The 22,363-nt window shown below is 41.6% G+C and overlaps 1 protein-coding gene across 3 annotated transcripts in view; it reads left to right on the top strand.

The window, feature by feature from the left end:
* Positions 1 to 22,363, top strand: part of CDH23 (cadherin related 23) — a 1,872,161-nt gene that overhangs the window by 845,053 nt on the left and 1,004,745 nt on the right. For all 3 annotated transcript variants that reach the window (XM_075348968.1, XM_075348971.1, XM_075348969.1), the window contains exons 10-11: positions 1,175 to 1,287; positions 4,671 to 4,859. In XM_075348968.1, the coding sequence (XP_075205083.1) occupies positions 1,175 to 1,287; positions 4,671 to 4,859 (302 nt within the window). The remainder of the gene's footprint in view (positions 1 to 1,174; positions 1,288 to 4,670; positions 4,860 to 22,363) is intronic.

Raw genomic sequence — 22,363 nt, 5'->3', positions numbered from 1 at the left:
CACACAAATGGGTATGGCTCTACATGTTAATCTGGAGACCATCCCCACCATGTGAATGCTGCTAGGGCATTGTGCAATACTTAGTGCAATTTGGGATGATATGTGATTTTTTACCCCTATCTGTTAACCCCTGTACAGGCAATTTATTGCAAACTCTGTACAGCCACTGCTTGATTTTATTTGCTATGCAATTGCATCAAACCTTTTATATGTATGGTGAACCTTTGAGGCCATATTGGCATGATTCATTTATAATGTTCATATATGCTGTTATACCATGTTGATAGGATTATGTGCAATGACTATATTCCATACAGTGGATATAGGGGTACGCGATACTATTATATACATGCACTATAGGTGATATGCATCATAGATACGTTTTCAGCTCATTTGCAGCAAAAAACAATAATGTTTCCATGTGATTGGGATTTTACATCTAAATCCTCTTATTTTCTATGCCTATACCCTTGGTAATAATCATTGTACTATTTCATTGTACTTGTACATTTGGTATTGCACCTTGATCCATGGACTATTCTGCTTTTTTCTTCTTGTGTCAGTTCCTCCACTAAAATGTTTATTTTTGCACCACACCCTGTTTCTTCTCCTGTTTTTCAATTGTGTTTCAGAGTGTGCTATATAGGGCATTAACCCTTAAGCTCCTATTTTTGATCTATGGATTTTTTGATACTATGTCACTTATTTTGTGCGCTTTGGATACAGCTCCCACTCTGTTTATGGGAGGGGCAGCATCCATAGCGCATGAAATCGGCATTTATTCTGCAGACACACTGCATCTATTATGCAGTGTTTCTGCAGCGATTTGAAGCGCACATGCAGTGCCAAATCGCTGCAGATTTCTCAGCATGGACACTACGCAACGTGCGCACATAGCCTAATCACGACGCACTCACGCAATTGTGATTGATCATAGTCCCCAACAGCACCCGGATGACTGGACGCAGGGAGAATATAACTTTTAATAAAAGTTTTCTCCTTTCAGGAGTACTTCCAATTTGACTCCCTTAGTATAAAAATGTATTTGACCACAGATTATCACTGACAGGTTCCCTTTAATTGTTAGAATAGTTGTCATTTTTAAGTTTACTTAATATACCGTACATCAATCTGTTTATAACATTACTGTATAATTGTAATTGCTTTCTCACAGGTAACACCAATAGTATATTTGCCTTGGATTATATCAGTGGCGCATTAACTCTGAATGGGCAGCTAGACAGAGAAAATCCCCTGTACACATCAGGATTCATCCTAACAGTTAAGGTAATTAAATCCAGTAATTATTACGGAGCTTGGCTTCCATTGCCATAAAAATTACTTTTTTTTGTGTTCTATTAATTTTTTTCATTAGAGGTGAAAGTTGAAGCATTGTATTCAAATGTTCTTTTTTAATAAAGGCGAATGTTGCGGTACAAATATGTGAACAAATACAAAGCATAGGATTTGGAACTTTATTCTAAAGCTATTTGCAATTATATAATGTGTTATAGTTCATTCTGATTTGTTTTATATCCAAATCCTGTAATCGGTTATTACACAATAACCCTTAGAGAATACATCAAATTCTATACAATATAAGAGGAAGTTCAGTTAACACCAACAGTAGCTTAGTCACTGTGGAATGAAAAGATATTCAACCTTATAATATGCTCCTTGTTACCAACAATTCAGTCTTTATTTCTAGTCATTTTCTTCTTTGGGATGAAATTTGTCCCGTTCATGTATTGATCCCTCTTTGTACAGCAGAGCTCTATTACCTGTACTGTAGAGACCGATATACCGTATGTGTGATCATCACATGAATAGGGCAGATGTTGCTTCTACTGCAGTTTTAAAACAAAACAAAGACCCCCAAAAGACAACCCTTTTGAAATTAATAGTAAATTATATTAAAATTGGACAAAGGAAAAATCAACAATGTATCCTGCTTCATCATTGTTGATTTTTCCTTTGTCCTGATGAAGAAGGCTCTGACCTCTGAAACGCGTAGACCTGTAAAATAAAGAAGAATTGATTAAATCAACAGTCCATTACTTCGGCAGCAGCGTGGCATTAACCCAGTTTATCCTCTCCAGCCTTGAATTATATGTAACAATTTATAAAATATAAATGTCATTTAATTCCTTCATTAGGAGTATGTAAATAGATTTGGAATAGTCATAGAGTTGAGCTTTATTGTCAAGGACATAAAGATATCTAATGTGCTGTAGAGATGAAAAACCCACTGAATAACTCCTTTTACTTATTTGAGAGCTTGACATATTTAAGAAGTAAGCAAGGAATTTCCTAAAACTGGATTCTCATATGCCATTTTTGCTCTAAAGTATATAGGAGGTCCATTCATTTTAACCCCTTCACGACCTATGACCTAGTAGTAAGTCATAGGTTGTGTCCCTCCCTTTGATACGGACTCACACTCTGAGCCTGCATCTTTCCCTGCACATGTCGAATGATCAGCTGAAAAGTGTCTTTAACTGCCGCGGGTGGATCAGAGATCTGCCCTCCTCTGTTAACTAGCTAAATACAGCTTTCAATTTCTGAAAGCAGGATTGAACATGTGCTGATGGGTAGTGCATCATTCTTGGCTCCCATCGGCAGTCCTGTGATGCAATCGCGGGGCGCCAATGGGATGTCATGACAGTGGGGGTCAGCTGATTAGCCCTGACTCTGTCATGTCAAACCTCCTTTTATTGTTCGCTGTGTGGCGGTGTTTATAGAAAGTAATCTGCTGAACAGAGCAGTGCTGATGCGATTGGAAGATCACAGCTTCAAGTCCCTTAAGAGGATGAGTAAAAACAATAAAAAGTGAAAAAAGTTTTTAAAAATATTAAGAAAAATAAAAAAGCACTAGAGTTCAAATTACCCTACTTTTGCCCCATTGAAAACACGTAAAAAAAAAAATAAAATACATATATTTGGCATCGCTGCATTAATAAGTGTTCAATCTATCAAAATATAAAAAAAATTAGAACTTTATGGGTCTTGGAAAATGACGACAAAAGCAAACATTTATTTATTTATTTTTACAAACTTCTGATTTTTTTTCACCACTTGACTAAAAAAAAGGAAAATATTTGATATCTACAAACTTGTGCTGACCAGAGGAATCATACTTCCAGGTCAGTTTTACCATATAGTGAACATGGTAAATAAAAAACCTGAAAAACTATTGTGGAATTACACTCTTTTTTTGTACTTGGATTTTTTTTCCCATTTTCCAGTACACTATATGATAAAACTAATGGTTTCCTTCAAAGGTACAGCTCATTCTGCAAAATCAAGCATTCATACAGCTATGTTGATGGAAAAATAAAAAAGTTATGGTTCTAGGAAGAAGGAGAGTAAATAATGAAAACGAAAAACAGAAAATCACCGGGTGGTGAATGGTGAAGGGGGTCGGAACATTTGTGTTTTCTGTGTGGTTTAAAGTACCGTAATTTCTATACAAGCAGTGACTTTTAGATTTGGACTGTTATTTATACTAATGTCTCTCATACATTATTGTAAATTTGTTGGCTCTTCTGGTAAGCTATTACCACTTTTTAAGCTCTGAAGAACAGAAAAGACACCAATGAGATGCACTAAAATCTAAAAAATGTTGTTGACACAATTCTGGTACATGGCCCATAATAAATTTCCCAAATACTTAGTAAATGTTTTTGGTAAAGTCACAGAACTCCAAGACTGTGTACGGTTGCTTGATAAAACATTATTTTGCATTATGGAAGGATAAATTGTTTCTCCATAATGGCATTTGTTTCTAGTATATTTTTAGTGAGCACTGAAGCATGAAGATGCTTAATCACAGATCCACCTTCATTGCGAGAACCATTATGGCTCACCCCTTCAAATGGATTTGCAAGTTTTTAATTAAAATCAATGTTGGGCCTGTTACTTTAAAAGCATTGTGAGTTGTGCCTAGTATCGAAACTGTGGAGCTCACCACAAATCAGTGGCTATTTAGCAGTCCTATTGATTAGACCCATCCCAGGCTGAGCCAAAAGGTGTAGAGATCATTTTTCAGTTCTAGAAGAAGAACCAGTCTTGTAGTACTGGAAAGTGACACATAATTACAGCACTTGACCTCTGATAAGATTCGCTCAATACCCCATTATCATCATAGTGGTACTTGAGGTGCCTAGGTCTTTCATTTTCCTTCTTTAATTGGAATAAAGGAATATAAGGTACTATATCTTCTTCAATGGAACAGAACATGCTGTATTGTGACAGAAAACAACAGGAGCATCCTATTAAAGACCTTTCTCCTTATGAAGTTGTCTCGGTCAGTGACAGGGTCTCGTCTACACAAAGACCAATTTGTCAGCTCAGCAGGGAGCACAGTTTGCCCTTTTGCTACTCTGTATTTTCTGTCTGAAAAATATAGAAATCTTTAGTATATATATTACCATATAGTGAGTTGTCTAAAGAAAAATATTGAAATATTTATGTCTTATTTTTCCTTCAGAAAAAGGTTTTTTTTTCTTATAATTGCACTTATTGTCTATTTTTATTACATTAAATCTAAAATGTTACTTTAGTAATAGAAAAGCCACAAATGTCAGTTTTAAGACTATTATCTATTATAGACTTCTTCAAATCCTAATGCAGTTTATATTGGGATTTATCTACATTTTTGCTATTTTAAGGGAACTGAATTGCTGGATGATAGAAGCCCTTCTGATGCCACTGTAAAAACTACATTCAACATCCTAGTGATTGACATCAATGACAATGCTCCGCAGTTTAATAGCTCTGAGTACACCGTCAGCATTCCGGAGTTGGCCCAGCTCGGATTTGCACTGCCTCTGTATATTCAGGTTCAAGATAAAGATGAGGTAAGGGCTAATATATTTATACACTTATTAAACATGGTATTTTTTCAGAGTTTTGTCAGTGAACACCAGATAAAGGATATAGTTTAATGAAGATCCTTTGAAAATGTCATTTAGTGTGTCCCCTATTGGAATTCACCACCATATGTTCTATTACGGCTTATTTTACTGATATAGGTTCAGTCCTCAGCAGTATGGAATTGCAGGGACATTTATTATAAAATCGATGGGCTAAATGCTCAGTTTGAACTTTTCTCTTACAGGCAAAATAGTATGAAAACTAAATATAGAAATTTTAGAAAAAGATTTTAAATGTTTGTAACTAGTGATGAGCAAGCACTACCATACTCAGGTGCTTGGTACTCATAAAGAGTAATTAGATGCTCGAATAGGCATGACTCAAGTACTGAACTACTGTATAATGAAGTCAATAGGGAACTCGATATCACGGGTGTCTCACGGGTGACAGACAGTCCTGTAGTGTCCGGCTATAGAAGGTCACAGTGTTTGGCTGCGCACACTGTTCCCTGACCTTCTATTATATCTGCTTGGTTTTCATCCCTTTCCCTTTAGGACCCTATGGATTTCCTCAGTCAGTTAGCTGCTTTTCAACAGCACTTCCCTTGTATCTTTATATACCTTCACTTCCTATTACTTGGTGCTGGTGATAATTCATATACCTTTATCAAGTCTTCAGTGCAAGCAGTTGATTTGCACACATTTGGAGAATCTTGGTTGTTGTTGCACTTCCTCTCCTTGAGTCAACTGGAGATACTGTACGTTGTTTGTTCTTTTCCCTTGTTTGTTATCCCTGTGTGTCTTTTAGTGCCTAGTGGGGTTGACAAAGTGCTCAGCACACCCGCTTCCAACCTAGGGCCCAGATCAGCGTCAGCATAGGGCCAGATATCTAGCTTATCGCATAGGTGCAGAACCTATCTAGGGTGGTGAGGGAACCTAGGGCCTAGCGGTAGGCTTGGTCAAGGGTCACCATCTCCTCCTTCCCTTGATACAGGGTTTCCCTTCCTTTCCATTTTGCCATTCAGTTGGTGCTTCCCCGTACCTAGCGTGACACTCGAGCATTTTTCCAGAAGAGTTACCAGAAAAATGCTTGATAATAATCTGGTGAGTGCTATATTTTTTCTACTTCAACACTGCATGATTTGCTATCTATGGATATAAGCACCCCAGTGTTTGCCTCTAGCCACTGAATACGTGACTTTTTCCTGCATATGATGAAATGGCTGGCTATATGCTAAGTAGTGCCCTGGTATCCCTCTTCTACTTCAGAAAAATGCTTGAGTTTCCCATTGACGTTCATTATACTGAGGTACTCGAGTCATGCCCATTCGAGCATCCAATAGCTCGTTACGAGTACCGAGCACAGTAGTGCTCGCTCATCACTATTTGTAATTATGTTTTCAATACAGACATTTTTCCCACTGGTGGTCTCTTACCTGTGGGCATATTCATACATAGTAGCAAATTGCTTGATTACATTTCTGCTACTGTCCAATCTGGTTGTGTAGATGCGCTGTTTTAATAGTTTGTTATTGAATTTTAGGCCTCTTTCACATGTACTTGCCTCCGGTACGTGTTTGGCAGTTTTCTCACATACTGGAGACACGTAGACACACGTAGACCTATGTATTCCTATGGTTTTGGACACACTTAAGTATTTTCACACGGAACGTGTGTCCGTTCCGTACTTAAGTGTGTCCGTGTGTTTCTCACGGAAACATGTCCATTTTCTCTCCGGCATCACGGGTGTTACACGGAACGCAAACGTGTCACACGTAATCCAAACGGACCACACGGATGTGTTCCGTGTGACACGCATCGGAGAAAAGACATGTGTCTGTGAGAAAAAAAAACCCTTTACTCACCTTCTTCAGCTCTCCTGTCTCTGCCGGTGCTGTCACTTTCTGCCGACCGCTACTCATTATGCTCATTGAATATTGACTTCACTGCGGCCGGAAGCAGCAGCAGCGGGGAGTCAGCATGACCGGAGACCAAAGATCAGCACCACGGACAGCGACGCCAGGGACAGGTGAGCAGAAAGTTTCCGTTCTCCGTGTGTTCTCACAGATAACACACGGAAAACACACGTGTGCCATACACACGGCACACCGAGGGCAATACGCACCTTTGACACATCCGTGAAAAACGTGTGTGATCTTCACGGACATGTGAAAGAGGCCTTAAAGAAATGTAGCAGCAACCAAAAAAACATAATTTTGCTGCTTGTAATTTTTTTGTTGTCACGCCATGTACTGATTCGATGAATTGATTTTATATTTTGATAGATTGGGCATTTCTAAATGTCGCAACACCAAACTTATGTATTTTGTATTTGTTTAACTTTTATTTTCAACGCGACAAAAGGGGGGTGATTTGAACTTTTTTTTCCTTCATATTTTTTCTTTTTTTTACATTTTTTATTTATTTTCCTAGTTTCCCTAGGGGTCTTTATAACTGCACAGTCCGATTGCCTGTGCATTTCTGTTGATCAGAGCAGCATCACTCTGATCAGCAGAAATAGTCAGCGCTGTGCCGGCACTCACAGAAGCTCTCACAGAAAGTAAGTCATGGCAGCATCAGGGGTCATCATCTGACCCCGTGTTACCATGACAACACACTGGCGCCCCATGATCGTGTCATAGGGCTGCTGATGGTGGCGGAGAACAAAGCAATCCCCATTGTGTCCATTTAAATTGCGCTTTCAATGTTTGACAGCGCGATCTAAGGTGTTAACAGGTGCAGCTTGATCTCTAATCCACGTTTGCCTGTTAGCCACACATGTCTGCTGATAAGATCAGCAGACATGTGTGGCGACTTCCGCGGACTCGCCACTGGAATGAGCCAACCAAGTACCGGTACATTTTTGGTCATAAATAACTTAATGTGCAAATTTCTGCTATCAAATATTCTGGGACATTCTATGGCCATGAATAAGTCCCACTGGGAAAAAGTGGTGGGGCACCTGTCCTTGGAAGACTGTGAAGATATCTTTGAGTCTCCAGGAAAGATGGCAATAAATGTAGCACAGAAAATATCACTGTTATTTCTTATTCAGAGAGCTTATAGAATTTCAAAGATTGTGCTAAAAATGAACCACAGGAGGGACGACACATGTCCAAGATGTAGTGAATAGGGTGCTTATCTGGTCCATATGTTTTGGGCATGTCCCAAACTCAAAAGATTATAGGACAGTGTGGATAGGCTAGTCAGTGAGGCATTTAATATTCACCTTGCATCTTAGAGTATGTGGAAAACAGTGGAGTCTCTCCCCCAATACAACTAGCGATAGGTAAAATTTTAAGCTCAAAAGGGAAGGAGTGCTAAATTTGGGTGGAGTGCCAATACCAGTGTCACAGCAGCTTTAAGTTTTTCTATTTTTCCCTCCCACTGTTTGTTTTTTGTTTAAAATTGCTGTTTATCATTTGCTTTTTTGTATTTAACACGAATGCTCTATACAAACATGCTATTTCACTTGATTTTTCAGGAGATATTCCATATTATGTACTTTAACTTCATGGGTGCCAATAATGATGAGCAGGACTGTAGTTCTATGGGAACCAGAATCCAGCAATTTAAAATGCTGGTAGAAGGGATATGGGGATTGGAGCAAGCGCGTTATACTTATCAAGTCTAACGAGCTGCTCTATCGCTACTTCTGATGCCACTCATTAACCTCATAAACTGAGTGATGTCACGACTGTTCTATGGCGGTGTGCTGTGCCTTCAGTAATGTAGCAGACCTGGAATCATCATGAGACCTCGTGTGGATTGCATCTGACCTGCGTGTTTTGGGGATTAATGAAAGGGTGAAAGAGTGTTTTTTTTGTATTCTATTACAAATAAAGGATTTTTTCGGTGTTTGTGTTTATTTCTTTTCACTTACAGATTAGTAATAGGGGGTCTCATAGACATTTCCTATCACTAATCTAGGGCTTGGTGGCAGCTGTGATCTGTTATTAACCCCTTACTACCCTGATTGCCACCACTCCAGGGCAATCAGGATGAGCCAGGTAAAGTTCTGGGATTATCGCATCTAATGGATGTGACAATCCTAGGTGGCTGCGGGCTGTTATTTTAGGCTTAGGGGCCTAAGAAGCATGGGTCTCCCCAGCCTGAGAATACCAGCTCCCAGCTGCCGGCATTATCATGGCTGGGGATTAAAAATGGATTACACGGTTTTTAAATTTTTTTTATTTAAATATTTTTTTAAAAAGAGCTGCATGCGGTGCCTCTTATTTTCATACACAGCCAAGATAAGTGCATGGCTGGAGGCTGCAGCCTGTAGCAGTATGCTTTATCTGTGCTTGGTATCATAATTTGGGGATCCCTATGCCAATTTTTTATTTATTTATTTATTTATGTATTTTTACACCAATAGAGGTGCACACACAGCATCTCTGATTGAAAGCAGTCAGACACACTGTCACACAGGATGGAGGGATGGAGATGTGTCTGACTACAGCCAACCAGAGATGCTGAGACTGCCAGTGGGTGCAGGAAGCAGTGCATATGTATGAGGTTAATGAGTGGCCCTGGAAGTAGTGTGAATGGCCCAGAAGCAGTGTACAGCCATGAGAGAGACTCGGTAATGTAACATGCCTGCTTTCCTTTTTTGTTTATTTTTCCTTTATTTTTTTAATTGCCTGAATTGCAGGACTGGGCTCGGGGTCGGTGCTTGGGTATTTTTGAATCCCCGCAGATCCGGACTTTTACGATCCAGATCTGCCTATTAGTACTCATATGTTGTTACAAAATTTCTCCTGAACATGGCATATATGTGGATATAGATTACTATCTGGCCACATGTCAGATTTTTTTAGAATATTTTGCAGACTCCATTTGCAGAGCCAATAAATGTCAGAACAGCAGAAACCTCTCTCAAGCGACTCCTTATTGGAATTTATACCCTCTGGGAATGTATCTATGGGTGTAGTAATGATTTTAACTCCATGGGTTTTATCCAGAAGAAAGTATTCAATGGAAGATGCAGAATGAAAATGCAAATATGCAATTGAAATTCCCTATACATAGTAGTGCCCAGTACATTGTGATGTCCACTATATTGTGCCAAGCTTGTGATTATAGAGCTACATAACAGATAAATGAATTGAATCTCCTAATTATAGTAATACAAAATATAATAATTTTTTAGGCACATTGTGGGACTCAGCAAGAGAGGGGCATTTTGATTTGGAAATGTGGCGCCCCAGGGCTATGGCGTACTCGGTCCCGGGGGTGTGTGACACTCAGGGGAGTCGTGGTTGCAGCCGATGCCCGGTTCCGTGACCCTGGGGGTCGGTCCGAATAAAATGAGGGTAAAATAAAAGAAAATAATAAAAGAGTTTGTCGACTACGCCACTTGCGGTGTGCGGCCAGGTTATTTGAAGCCGCCACTGCAGGGTTCTGCTGAGGCTGGTGGGGTAGTGCAGGTTAGCTGTTTTGGGCCCTCCGCAAGCAGGGCTAGGCCCCAGCAGTGGATCATGGGGGTAGTAGTGGGGAACCATCTGTGTAAGTGCATAGGGTGATCAAGAACACAGTCCACACCAGTATTGCAGTTTCCACTTGCCTTTACTTTGTTGCGGTGGTACCTGAACCCATGGATGCAGGTCCCAGGTGTACCCACTCCCCTTGTTCTCCAAGCCAGCTGTCACCTGGGTTGGCTGTCATCCGTGCACACTCATTGTGGTTGGACTCCCGTGGCCTGGAGCTACTTGGAAGTCCCTTTTCTTTCCATGGCCCTAATAAAGGCAGTCTGGACTATTTAAGGGGTTCAGTCCCCAATCCCCTCTTTTCTGCTTGTGCTTCAGACTTTTGGATTGGCGATGGATCCTGGAGATCTTCTCGCCCGGCAGAGGTAACAGCTGACCATAAACTGTCCCACTGTCCTAGGGTCTGCACCCTGCCTTGTGCTGAATACTGTGAGCCTTGGTTCCAGACTTCCATAGGCCTCCCGTGGTTCCTAGAGACTGACGCTTCCACAGGTACCCCACGGTGCCTGGAGTTCTGGTTCCGTACTCCACAGTCACTCACTCCTTTTACAGCACTCCAGTGATTCTTCAGGTCAGTTTCTGTACTTTCCACTTTCTACTACTACTCCTCTTCTCGTCTCCTTCCTCACTCGACTCTGTACGTCTCACAGACTGCGCACCACTTCCTCCCACCAACTTTCCAACTGACCACTTGCCCCTCCCCTTGCTGGTCTCTCCCTACAGATTGGGTGGTGACTATCCAGTCAGTGCCCATCCCTTTTACCTGTTTCTAGTCAGTCTCAAAGTTTGGTGTTGGGGTTGTGTGTGTGGTCTGAAGTTGCTGGTGTGTTGACTGGCATGAATATTCCGGGGTTTGGGTTTCCACTGGTTACATTTGTGGCACCTGGTACCGCAGGGGTGCTACAGAAGCACAGATGTCACTGAATTTCTTTGGAGGGGGTCATGTCGTTTTTTCAGAGCCTTTGTGCTACTCGGAATGTGACAACCCCATATATTTATGTTAATACAGTAGATGTCGACCTTAGTAGGGGATTATTTTTGCAGCTTGAGTTGAAGCTTTTATTGGTGGAATTTTGGGGTACATAACATTTTGGATCACAGTTACCCTGTGTTCTGCGCTGAGCATTTACATTGAGGTTTCCATCTAAATATCCAAAACATGTGATTTAAATGAAGAATCCAACACATCCATTCCTATAATATGGAGGCAGAGTTACTCCAGACTCTGTTTGGCCTCTGTTCAACCTTGTCTGTCTTTTCAGAGGTGAACAAAACTGTGTCCGACCTCACTTTTGTATACTCATATGTCGCAGGCGGAGGGGACGCGCTCGCCATGCTCGGGTCCGGGGCTGCTGCTGCTGCTGCTCGGTGGCTCGAGCGGTGGGACGGACCCAGGGACTCGAGCGGCGCTCCTCGCCCATGAGTGAAATGGGATGGTTGGTTTGAGGGATTTAGTCCGTGACGCCACCCACGGGTTGTGGTGAAGATAGGCACCACCGCTGCTCATGACGGGGATCCCGGGAGCGATGGTAAGGAGCAGCTGGGATGTTGTTTTCCCCCCTCCATGGGTAGGGGTCGGTGGTCCCGGGGCCCGGTAGAGTGATGGGGAGGCAGGGTCGGTGAGGTGCAGGGTTGCAGGGACAGCGCGGCGGGGTGCCGGATGGCACGGGTTTACTCACTCAGTAAGAGATGCACAAAGTCCTCGGTAAACCAAACGGCTGGATGGATGGGTCCCGCAGCCGGCTGCAGTGTCTCCCCCCAGACAGGTGATGGCGGCTGTCTTTCCCTGCACCTTTGTGTACTTGTTTGACTGCGATGGATTCCCAACGATAGTCCGCTCCCCGGTGTATGGATACCGGAGGAGTCCGTTTGCCCGCAGGTGCTGGCCCTTGGGTCTCTAGCCTTAGGCGATAGCTGTATACCCTCACGGTGAGGGCAGTTGCCTTCAATTGGGTCTTTGGCTGTTAGGAAACCCCTGGGGTTCCCGTCACACTCGGATTTGACTATTGTCGGCGGCTCCAAGCCTGGTCTGGGTCCGATGGCCCTGCCTGTGTGTGCTGGCTTCACTTCGCTCCCCGGTTGGTACCGGCCGGCCAACGCCTGACCCCGATCCTACGGTTCCACATTGATTCACCCCTCCTGCAGACGGCCACCACCGTCTGCCAACCTTGCTGTTGGTGCCTGGGCCACAAACCCAGACACCCAAGTGTTTACTCCTCACACTTCAACCTCCAACTTCTAACTGACACTTTTCCCGCCTCCAGGCCTGTGAACTCCTTGGTGGGTGGGGCCACCTGGTGTGGACATCAGACCCTGGAGGGAGGCAACAAGGATTTTATGTATGGCTAATGTTACTGTCTAGTGGGGGTGGGGGTGTTTGTGTGTTACCTGTGATGACCTGGCTGTCATATCTGGATGTCATTACTTGATATCCGGTGACCATGACTACTATCGGCAGTGCGCCATCACAACTCGAGGATGCTGATCAGTTAGAAGAGGGAGCCCCCTCTCTCTCCTAGTCTTATAAATGCTGCAATTGCTATGGATCAAGGCATTTAGGGGATTAAACAGCTAGAAGTAGTGTTGGCTATCACTTAAGGTGAGGTATCGGCGGCGACGATAGGGGCACAGCTTATTAGCCCACATGATCACCATGAAGTAGCTAAATGTCAAACCCCTTCCTAATCATGACATACAGTTACATTATATGTCATGAAGGGGTTAAAAGGCCATCAACATGTTAATTTCTTTTTTTAAAAAACCCTTATTCTCACCTTTCCAGTTCTTCCTCACCGCTATCCGTCTGGTCCTTGTCACATTATCTGATTGGTATGTACAGTGCTAAATTTTCGGTTCCTTGGTCACTAGGCCGAGGCTTCCGGTTTTGCTAGGCCCAGGATAGTTTCGCATATGTGGCTGTAAAGGTCATGCCCATGCTGAGTCACATTCATACTGGGTTGCAACCTATGCCGCTGCATGCACAGAACCCTCCTGAAACAGGCAAATCTGTAAGCCTAAAGCGGGCTTTACACGCTACGACATCGCTAATGCGAAGTCGTTGGGGTCACGGAATTTGTGACGCACATCCGTCCGCATTAGCGATGCCGTTGGGTGTGACACCTATGAGCGATTTTGCATCGTTGCAAAAACGTGCAAAATCACTCATCGGTGACATGGGAGTCCATTCTCAAATATCGTTACTGCAGCAGTAACGAAGTTGTTCCTCGTTCCTGCGGCAGCACACATCGGTACGTGTGACACCGCAGGAACGAGGAAGCTCTCCTTACCTGCCTCCTGGCCACAATGCGGAAGGAAGGAGGTGATGTTACGGAAAAACATACAGTTAGGGGACCTTAGATTGTGAGCCCCAATGGGGACAGTGTTGCCAATGTATGTAAAGTGCTATGGAATTAATAGCGCTATATAAATGAATAAATTATTAAATTATTATTATAAGAATGGGTGGTGGTGAGGAGACGGGGGTGAAGGGGGCAGAGAGGTGAGCCGTAGGGTAAGTATAAGGATTTTTAGTATTTTTTATGATTTGCATTTTTTATGCTCTGGGGTCAGGGGATACCCCAAAACATAATAAGGGACATTACATTTGTGTAAAGTAACTTCTTTGCATCTCGAGTTTCCGAAGAAAAACAGTGTGAAAAGGCGAATTTGAATTTTGCCTGATCCTCTCATCTCTATTTGTTTGCCCATAAACTGACAGTGCTCTAGTGATTATTTCAAAGAAATAAATTCTTAGTTTGCCTTATTACCGAATAGAACAAACTAGTGCTAAATATGAATTTTTTCATATAAATTTTCCTACCTGAATGTGGACTGATAGCGACCTAAATCTTTCTAGAACCCTACATAAGGACTTAAAATTAACCTATCATCGGTTCTTATTCTGATACTATAGTGTTGTACATTATACTACATTGTAGTAATTTTTTTTCTGTGTCGACTCGCTTTTTTGTATGTCAATGCCCTTTGCCTTTGTAACCATGTTGTCACACTTTTTATCAATAAAGTTGTTATATTATGACCTTTTTACGTTTTTTGCTTATTGGTCCTGATTGATTAATCCGTTTGGTCAAAACCAATCCTAAAACCCATGCACCTACTGAATTTCATACTTACCTATCACAAACTTTATATTATTTTTCTGTACATGCACGGTTTTTATTTTTTTATCTAATTGGTTATTATTGTAGTAACATTCTGGATATCTCCTTCTCTGAATTGGGCCCTAGAGCATAGAGAAACATTATAAGGTTCCTCATAGTACCTGTAAAAAATAAGCTGTCAGCCCAACTCCTTCCCAGAACCATGCAGTCCTGAAATTACAAGGCAGCACTAGTGGCATGCGCAGTAAATAAGGTGTACCGGCACCACCTTTTTCTGTGTGCTATTCTAGCGGGAGTGACCCACTTTACTTCATCGTTTTTAAAGGGGGTCATTTTTAGCAAGGTTTAATTGTTTTGTGCAACACTGTGGCTTTAGTTAAGGCAGGTTTTATTTAATGACAAGATTTATACATATTTCTTCCATCAGTATCATTGTATAAATATTGTTTAATAAATATATTGCTAAATTTAATAACTTAGGGGATAATATCCTATAAATTGACAACGGGTGTTTTCCAGTTTTCTATCTCTATGTTTTTTAAGCAACTGATGCTGATTCTTTTGTCGTTTTCTGTTTTTCTGAACATGATAGATAAGTAATTACACATGACACATCTTATTATACACAGCTCTTGTATAGTCTTTTCCAATCTTTCTTGTATTCCATGTGGACCTTGCTTCAGTTTTCTCATATACAGTTATCTCCTCATTCATACCCTCTATGGCTTTCTGTCTGTTTCGAAGCCTTGGTGGCCAGACAGTATTTGGAAGCTTAGAGATCCCCGCTGGCTTGCCTCCTGTCCCTTTCATTTTGCTGCCTCACCTCCTTGTAGAGTCGTATTGGGAGACTTCGATATCAAGTTGGAAATTATAAAGTTGAGAACTAAACTGGGATCTCGTTCTGTCAACATTGTTATTTTCGTTTTTAATCAACACTTTAGGTTTAATATGACAACAGTGATTTATCTCACATAGAGAAAGAACAATAAGAATCTGAGACAAGTAATAAGAAAACTGTACAAAAACATCAGTATCAGCGTTGTTCCTTTTATTTGTATTATTGCCAATCCCTAGGGTTGGTATCATCCTATTTAGAAAATAGAGACTATGTAAAAACTCCAGGACTATGATTCCATAGTATTCTCAAGGCTTGTATGTATCTAGAGCTTTCTATGGTTTATTTTGTGACTGTTATAAATAATGCTTAATCCATAAGTGTTATAGGAAGAAGTGTAAAACATTCATATTCCTCACAGGTATTTTCTAAAATGACCCGTCTGCTGCCAGTGAAACTTGAGGGCTAATTGCTCTAATTAATTTGACTGGAGCATACGGCAGGAAGCTCTGAGTAGATGTCAGAAATCCCATACTCAACAGGCAGCTTATGCCATTCAGGCCTTGTTATTTTAGCATGCTGCTCAGGTCATTGTTAGGAAAAGTCCCTCTAAATTTCATTGCAGGCAAAAGGGTACATACTGGCAATTTGCTTTTTTTTCTTATGAAAGTTGGAACAAGTATGGCCCTAGGCTGTGTATAGAAAATTAGTACCTTTTTCAATGTGTTTTCTGTGAGAAAATAATTATTTACTCTTCTATATACTACTTTAATTTGTGACAGCTTTTTTTATAAATGGAAATATAATCCATACCACCATTGCTCTTTTGTTACAGATCACATAAGCTCTTCTACTTACATTTTTAGGTTGGGGTCAGATGGCCATATAACATGAATGACAATTGCTTGAAAATGCCTGGACTATGCAGCAGCTCTCCTGACCCAGCGTGAGAGCTGCAACTGTCATGTTCAGGTCAGGAGAGCTGTGACCAGTGCGTGCACTGCTATGCCATCCTCGTCTGAGTTATACCGCCATATGACCACAGCATTTAACAGACCCTTAATCTTGTGACTGAATAATGACTTCCGAGTTCACATATATATATATATATATATATATCCACCCTATCTGGTTCACTTCATTTGCCTCCCGCTGTTCATATAAGCGTTCCTTTCATCCTGCTTTCAAGATGGCTGCCACAGTGAGATGAGAAGTGTAGAGATAAGTCTAAACCACACCTACCTGACCTTTCTTGTCAGACAGGACAGGACAGGAAAAGTGTGGTATATACTTATCATTGCATTCCCACTGCTTTAGCCATCTTGGAAGCAAGAGCTATGGAACACCGATCAGAGCAAAGGAGCCAAACAGAGGTCACCAGGGAGGGTCACTACGTGAGAAACATGAAGTGGCTTTTCAACCTAAGGTGGAAGTTCATTTTACATCTTTTATTGTCATATTTATATGTCAAATTTCCATTTCGGTGAAAATGCACATTTTAACTTTCAAATTTCAAGTTTAAGATCCACAGCATGTCAATTTCTGATGTGGATGGAAGTGCAAATTTTACCTTTTTCATGTAAAGACACACATCACTGTGGTACCTCTGCTGCTTGAGATCCTCAGCAAAAATGTTTTTTGAGAACATAGCCCAACGTCGTGGTCACACTAGCGTCTAGTATCTGATGTAAGAGAATTGGATGCAATATGCTAATGACACTCGATTCAAACTCTGCTGCAAGCGTGAGCCGAGTGTCTTCTACTGTGCTCCGATTCTTTTGCATGTGATAATTGGATTCATCTCTCTATCTACATGTCTGTCTCTGCCTATATCAGACTTCACTTGGGTGACATTCAATTGCAGTCTGATGTTTCACACGCACCCATAGACTTCTATTGGTGTGTAGGAGCCTAAACATACTGCCAATCGAAGCATGCTGACATTTTTTCCCATTTGTCCAATTAGAGCTGAGAAAAAAACTTGCAGATCTGTCCTGCATCATTGACTAACTGGTCCAAGTGTAATGCAACATTTTTTCACATAGCACTCATCCGCTTTATACGCTTGTGTAAGCGAGCCCCAAGACTAAGATAAGTATTTGGTGTATTTTTCATATGGTGTATTTTCTTGCTGTAAATACTGTATGTATTTTATTTTTCAGATTGTTCCCATACAAGTAATAAAATGAAAATCCACAGAGAAAAAACACATATCTTTTTCTAGTGGATTTCAACAACGAAAATGCATGTATTATAAAAGCTGGATGACCCAGCAAATAGAAAATTTCCAAAATGAAAAAATCTTACCAAAACTGCAATGAAAAAAAAATGCAAATAGCCCAACTGAGCTAATTGGTACAGAACATCTGCAGAAATTTTACCAAATACTGATCATGGGAACTTAACCTATTGTTGCCTCTTTCAGCTTGATCAGTTCAATGGTTTGTCTCCTTTCAGAAAATTCTGGTCCCTGGGTACAGTTTGTTATGTAAAAAATAAAGCCAGGCTTTACTCACTCTACCAGGATTGACCTCCCAGTGTCTGTTATTGGCCACAGCACTGATGTCATTATTAAAAGCCCATAGCTGAGCTCAGCAAGCTGTGCCCGAGTAGATGGAACACTCTGATCAGAGCCGTTGAGCTCAGTGATTGTCAACATTATGACAGCACACCAACGAATATCAAAATTGTGGTGGAGACTCAACGATGGACCATGGTAGACTGGGGACAAGAGTTTTCTCAACTTCAATCTGTCACAATTCAGATCTAGAAGCTTGAGCAGTGTATAATAAAAGTACTATGGTACTATGTGGAGTAACAACAATCATAGGCAGAGATTTCCTTCACTGGATATTCTAACACGGTTCACATGATTCTGTATTGAATTATGATTTCAACTGACCCACTGATATGAACAAGTTCATAATTTTACTGAGGAAAGCATCAAATGAGTTGTCACACAAGCAAAGAAATGACTTATCTTTCATAGAAGCGAGGAAAAGGGCAGATATGGGAAAATTAGTAATACAGGGAATGATCCAGCAAATTGGCCATAAAGATAGAGAATCAATCATGTGAAGAAGAGATAAGCTGAAGTTAGTCAGTCTCAAATTGATCCTGTCTGTAACCGCATGAATGGAATTGAAAAGAAAACTGTTAAGATAATTTAAATAGAGATTAGAAAGAAATGGCATAGCGTTGTAATGTGCAAATGGGCAAAGATAACTGCAAAGAAAATATGATAGCGTAGTGAAAAGTTCAGGAACTCTGACTTTTTCATTGCAATCACCGACACTAAAACTGAAAATATGCAGAAAATTAAAGTCAGACAATGAGTTATATGTGTCTTTGGAACCTCCATTGGCATAATTTGAAACTTGTGGGCTCCAATGAAAAATTTCCACCCGAGTCGCCATCTATAACAGGTCTTTAATACTATTGGTCTTCTCATATGGGCTCCAAAAATATTATTGACCGTTCAATGCCCAGGTGGGACCACAATGCCCTGCACCCATTATAGATATGCCCCATGGGGTCCTAATAACTGTCCCATGTCAGATGTGAAAAGAAATATAAAATAGTATGTTGAATTTTAACATACATTCAAGATGAATGGCAGTCAATATGGCATATATAAACCTTTCTATCTGGTCATTGCATTCAATTTTACTCAAAATTTTGTAATACTCAAGGACTAGTAATTAGCCAATGCCAAAATTCAAATCTGGCACATTCACTTGAATTTGGCTGGTAAATTGGTTTAGCATTGATTTTTTTACTCCGCAGCTTATACAAACCTCGAAGTATTAAAAACCTGGTTTAAAGAAAAAAATATATATTCACCTCTACCAGGTCTTTACCTGTCCCTTCTTTCTCCCTCCCATCATATCCCATCTACATAATGGTCTTTAGAGCCTGTGACATTGACTAGGCCTCACAACATAATGACGTACATTACCTGACGACGTCATGACGTTTTGGGCCTAGTCTGTTGTGGAGGTGCCCAAGACCACTGTGAAGGTGGAAGAGGACCAGAAGACTGAATGGGTGGCTGAGCATGAGGACCGGTGAAGTGAGAATTGTTGAAACAAAATTCACAGCAAATTTGATTTGCTCATCTCTATCAACAACCAGTTATGTTTTTCTGAAAATTGACTCCTTGTATAATTTTTTTTCTGGTTGGTTATTGGCTTAAAATTTGGGTGTGTTGCATAACTAGCCAATCATAGATGATCATTTTTCATTTTATGCAACAACATTTTGTTTTTTCCAGACATTTTTTTGTCCTTGGCATATTGATGGTTTAGTCATTTATACACATAGTCCAATATATTTGAAGCTAGAGTTTAAATCTGTCTATTATTGCTGTCAAAATACATAAATAATCTTGATGGTAAGAGCCTCCTTATACATTAGATTGAGGTAACTGAATCCACTAAGTAGGCAGGACTGATCAACTATCTAAAGTGTTTGGGGCTCAGCATTGTCCCGAAATAGGTATTTTAAAAAAGAAGGCTAGCGCATGTTCAATCTCAAAGCCAATCCTTTTGTTTCACTGGAGATAAGCTACTGCCAAAAGGTGCCTGAGAGTGTCTTTCCTCCCTTCTCCCTATAGAGAGTACTTGCATACCATATCGTGGGCTGAACAGGCAAAAATTCCTCCACTAGCCAACTTATGAGTTTGAACTAAATAACTGTATGGTTTGGCATGATTCAAATACCGGTTAGTAAATTTTTACCAATTGGAGGTCATTGAAATGTCTGGGTATGCAGGCAGATCAAAGTAAACGGTGCTCACTGTAACAGATCATATAGTGCACATGGCCACCCATTGTTCTTGGTAGTCCAAGTTCTGTTTACACAGGGCGATCCACCACCAAGAATGATGATTTTTTTTTTTGCACCACATTGATTGATCGGCAGCCTGTGTAGAGTGCACGATAGTCATGAAACGACCTTATGTAAGAACACTAGCTTACAATATCTTTCAGTGTAAATGTCATTCAGGTCATGTTAATATTAAGTGATTCTATGTAAATCACGTTAAACCTCTGGAATTGAGGCGCTAACCTTTTACCATTCAATACTGTTGTAATCTCGGCAATCAGTATGGGTGCTCTCCGTCTTACCCTGCAAGTTGCATAAGAAAGAATGACACCATCTGAAAAACTAAGAAAGAATTCATGCATATTTTGATTTGTGTAAAGATGAGATTAAAATATAATTATTGAGTGGAGATATTGTACTTAGTAGGCTTCTTGACAGTAAAATGTAATTATCTGTCATTTGCTCACATTAACACTAGAGATGAGCGAACCGGTCCCGGTTCGGCTCGAGGCGGTTCGCCGAACGGGGGGTCTGGCTCGAGTTCGGCTCGTCGAACGTTCGACGAACCGAACTCGAGCCCATAGGAAACAATGGCAGGCAATCACAAACACAGTAAAACACCTAGAAAACACCCTGAAAGGTGTCCAAAAGGTGACAAACAACTCACAACATAACACAAACACATGGGAAAGTGACAAGGACATATACTCATGTGAAAACAAAACAGCTGGACAAGGAAAAAGAGGGAGACACACAGATATATGAGTATATGCAAAGAAACATCGATTCCATTATTGTGCAACTTGAGCCCTGCTCATTTTAGGCTTCCAATCTGGATAAATTGCCTGAGCTCGCCACGTACGCCTTGAGGATCTTGTCGTGTCCTGCAGCCAGCGTTCTCTCGGAACCTGTCTTCAGTGCTGCTGGGGGTCTGCTGGCAGATAAGCACACGTGTCTGTCCACTGACAATGTGGACCTGGCTCTCAGAGGACTTTTCTTCCCCTGGGTCAGCCAGGGGAGGCGAAAGGCACGCGTATTTTTGAGAGTGCTTCATGCAAAGCATCTTTTTCTTTGTCAAAAGGGGGGCTCAACCGATGCCAGTCAAGTGGGGTGTGTGTGGCCCAGTTAGTGGCAACGAGGGAGACTGTGGTTGGAGTCCCCTCGCTGTGTCTCTAAAAGAACCAAGATGAACAAGTCATGGCTCTCAGAGGACTTTTCTTCCCCTGGGTCAGCCAGGGGACGGGAAAGGCACGCGTATTTTTGAGAGTGCTTCATGCAAAGCATCTTTTTCTTTTTCAAAAGGGGGCTCAACCGATGCCAGTCAAGTGGGGTGTGTGTGGCCCAGTTAGTGGCAACGAGGGAGACTGTGGTTGGAGTCCCCTCGCTGTGTCTCTAAAAGAACCAAGATGAACAAGTCATGGCTCTCAGAGGACTTTTCTTCCCCTGGGTCAGCCAGGGGACGGGAAAGGCACGCGTATTTTTGAGAGTGCTTCATGCAAAGCATCTTTTTCTTTGTCAAAAGGGGGGGTCAACCGATGCCAGTCAAGTGGGGTGTGTGTGGCCCAGTTAGTGGCAACGAGGGAGACTGTGGTTGGAGTCCCCTCGCTGTGTCTCTAAAAGAACCAAGATGAACAAGTCATGGCTCTCAGAGGACTTTTCTTCCCCTGGGTCAGCCAGGGGACGGGAAAGGCACGCGTATTTTTGAGAGTGCTTCATGCAAAGCATCTTTTTCTTTGTCAAAAGGGGGGGTCAACCGATGCCAGTCAAGTGGGGTGTGTGTGGCCCAGTTAGTGGCAACGAGGGAGACTGTGGTTGGAGTCCCCTCGCTGTGTCTCTAAAAGAACCAAGATGAACAAGTCATGGCTCTCAGAGGACTTTTCTTCCCCTGGGTCAGCCAGGGGACGGGAAAGGCACGCGTATTTTTGAGAGTGCTTCATGCAAAGCATCTTTTTCTTTTTCAAAAGGGGGCTCAACCGATGCCAGTCAAGTGGGGTGTGTGTGGCCCAGTTAGTGGCAACGAGGGAGACTGTGGTTGGAGTCCCCTCGCTGTGTCTCTAAAAGAACCAAGATGAACAAGTCATGGCTCTCAGAGGACTTTTCTTCCCCTGGGTCAGCCAGGGGACGGGAAAGGCACGCGTATTTTTGAGAGTGCTTCATGAAAAGCATCTTTTTCTTTGTCAAAAGGGGGGGTCAACCGATGCCAGTCAAGTGGGGTGT

Source organism: Anomaloglossus baeobatrachus, chromosome 5 (assembly GCF_048569485.1).
Source record: "Anomaloglossus baeobatrachus isolate aAnoBae1 chromosome 5, aAnoBae1.hap1, whole genome shotgun sequence".
In the NCBI taxonomy this organism is placed as follows: domain Eukaryota; kingdom Metazoa; phylum Chordata; class Amphibia; order Anura; family Aromobatidae; genus Anomaloglossus; species Anomaloglossus baeobatrachus.
This window is presented reverse-complemented; position numbering and strand designations above follow the sequence as displayed.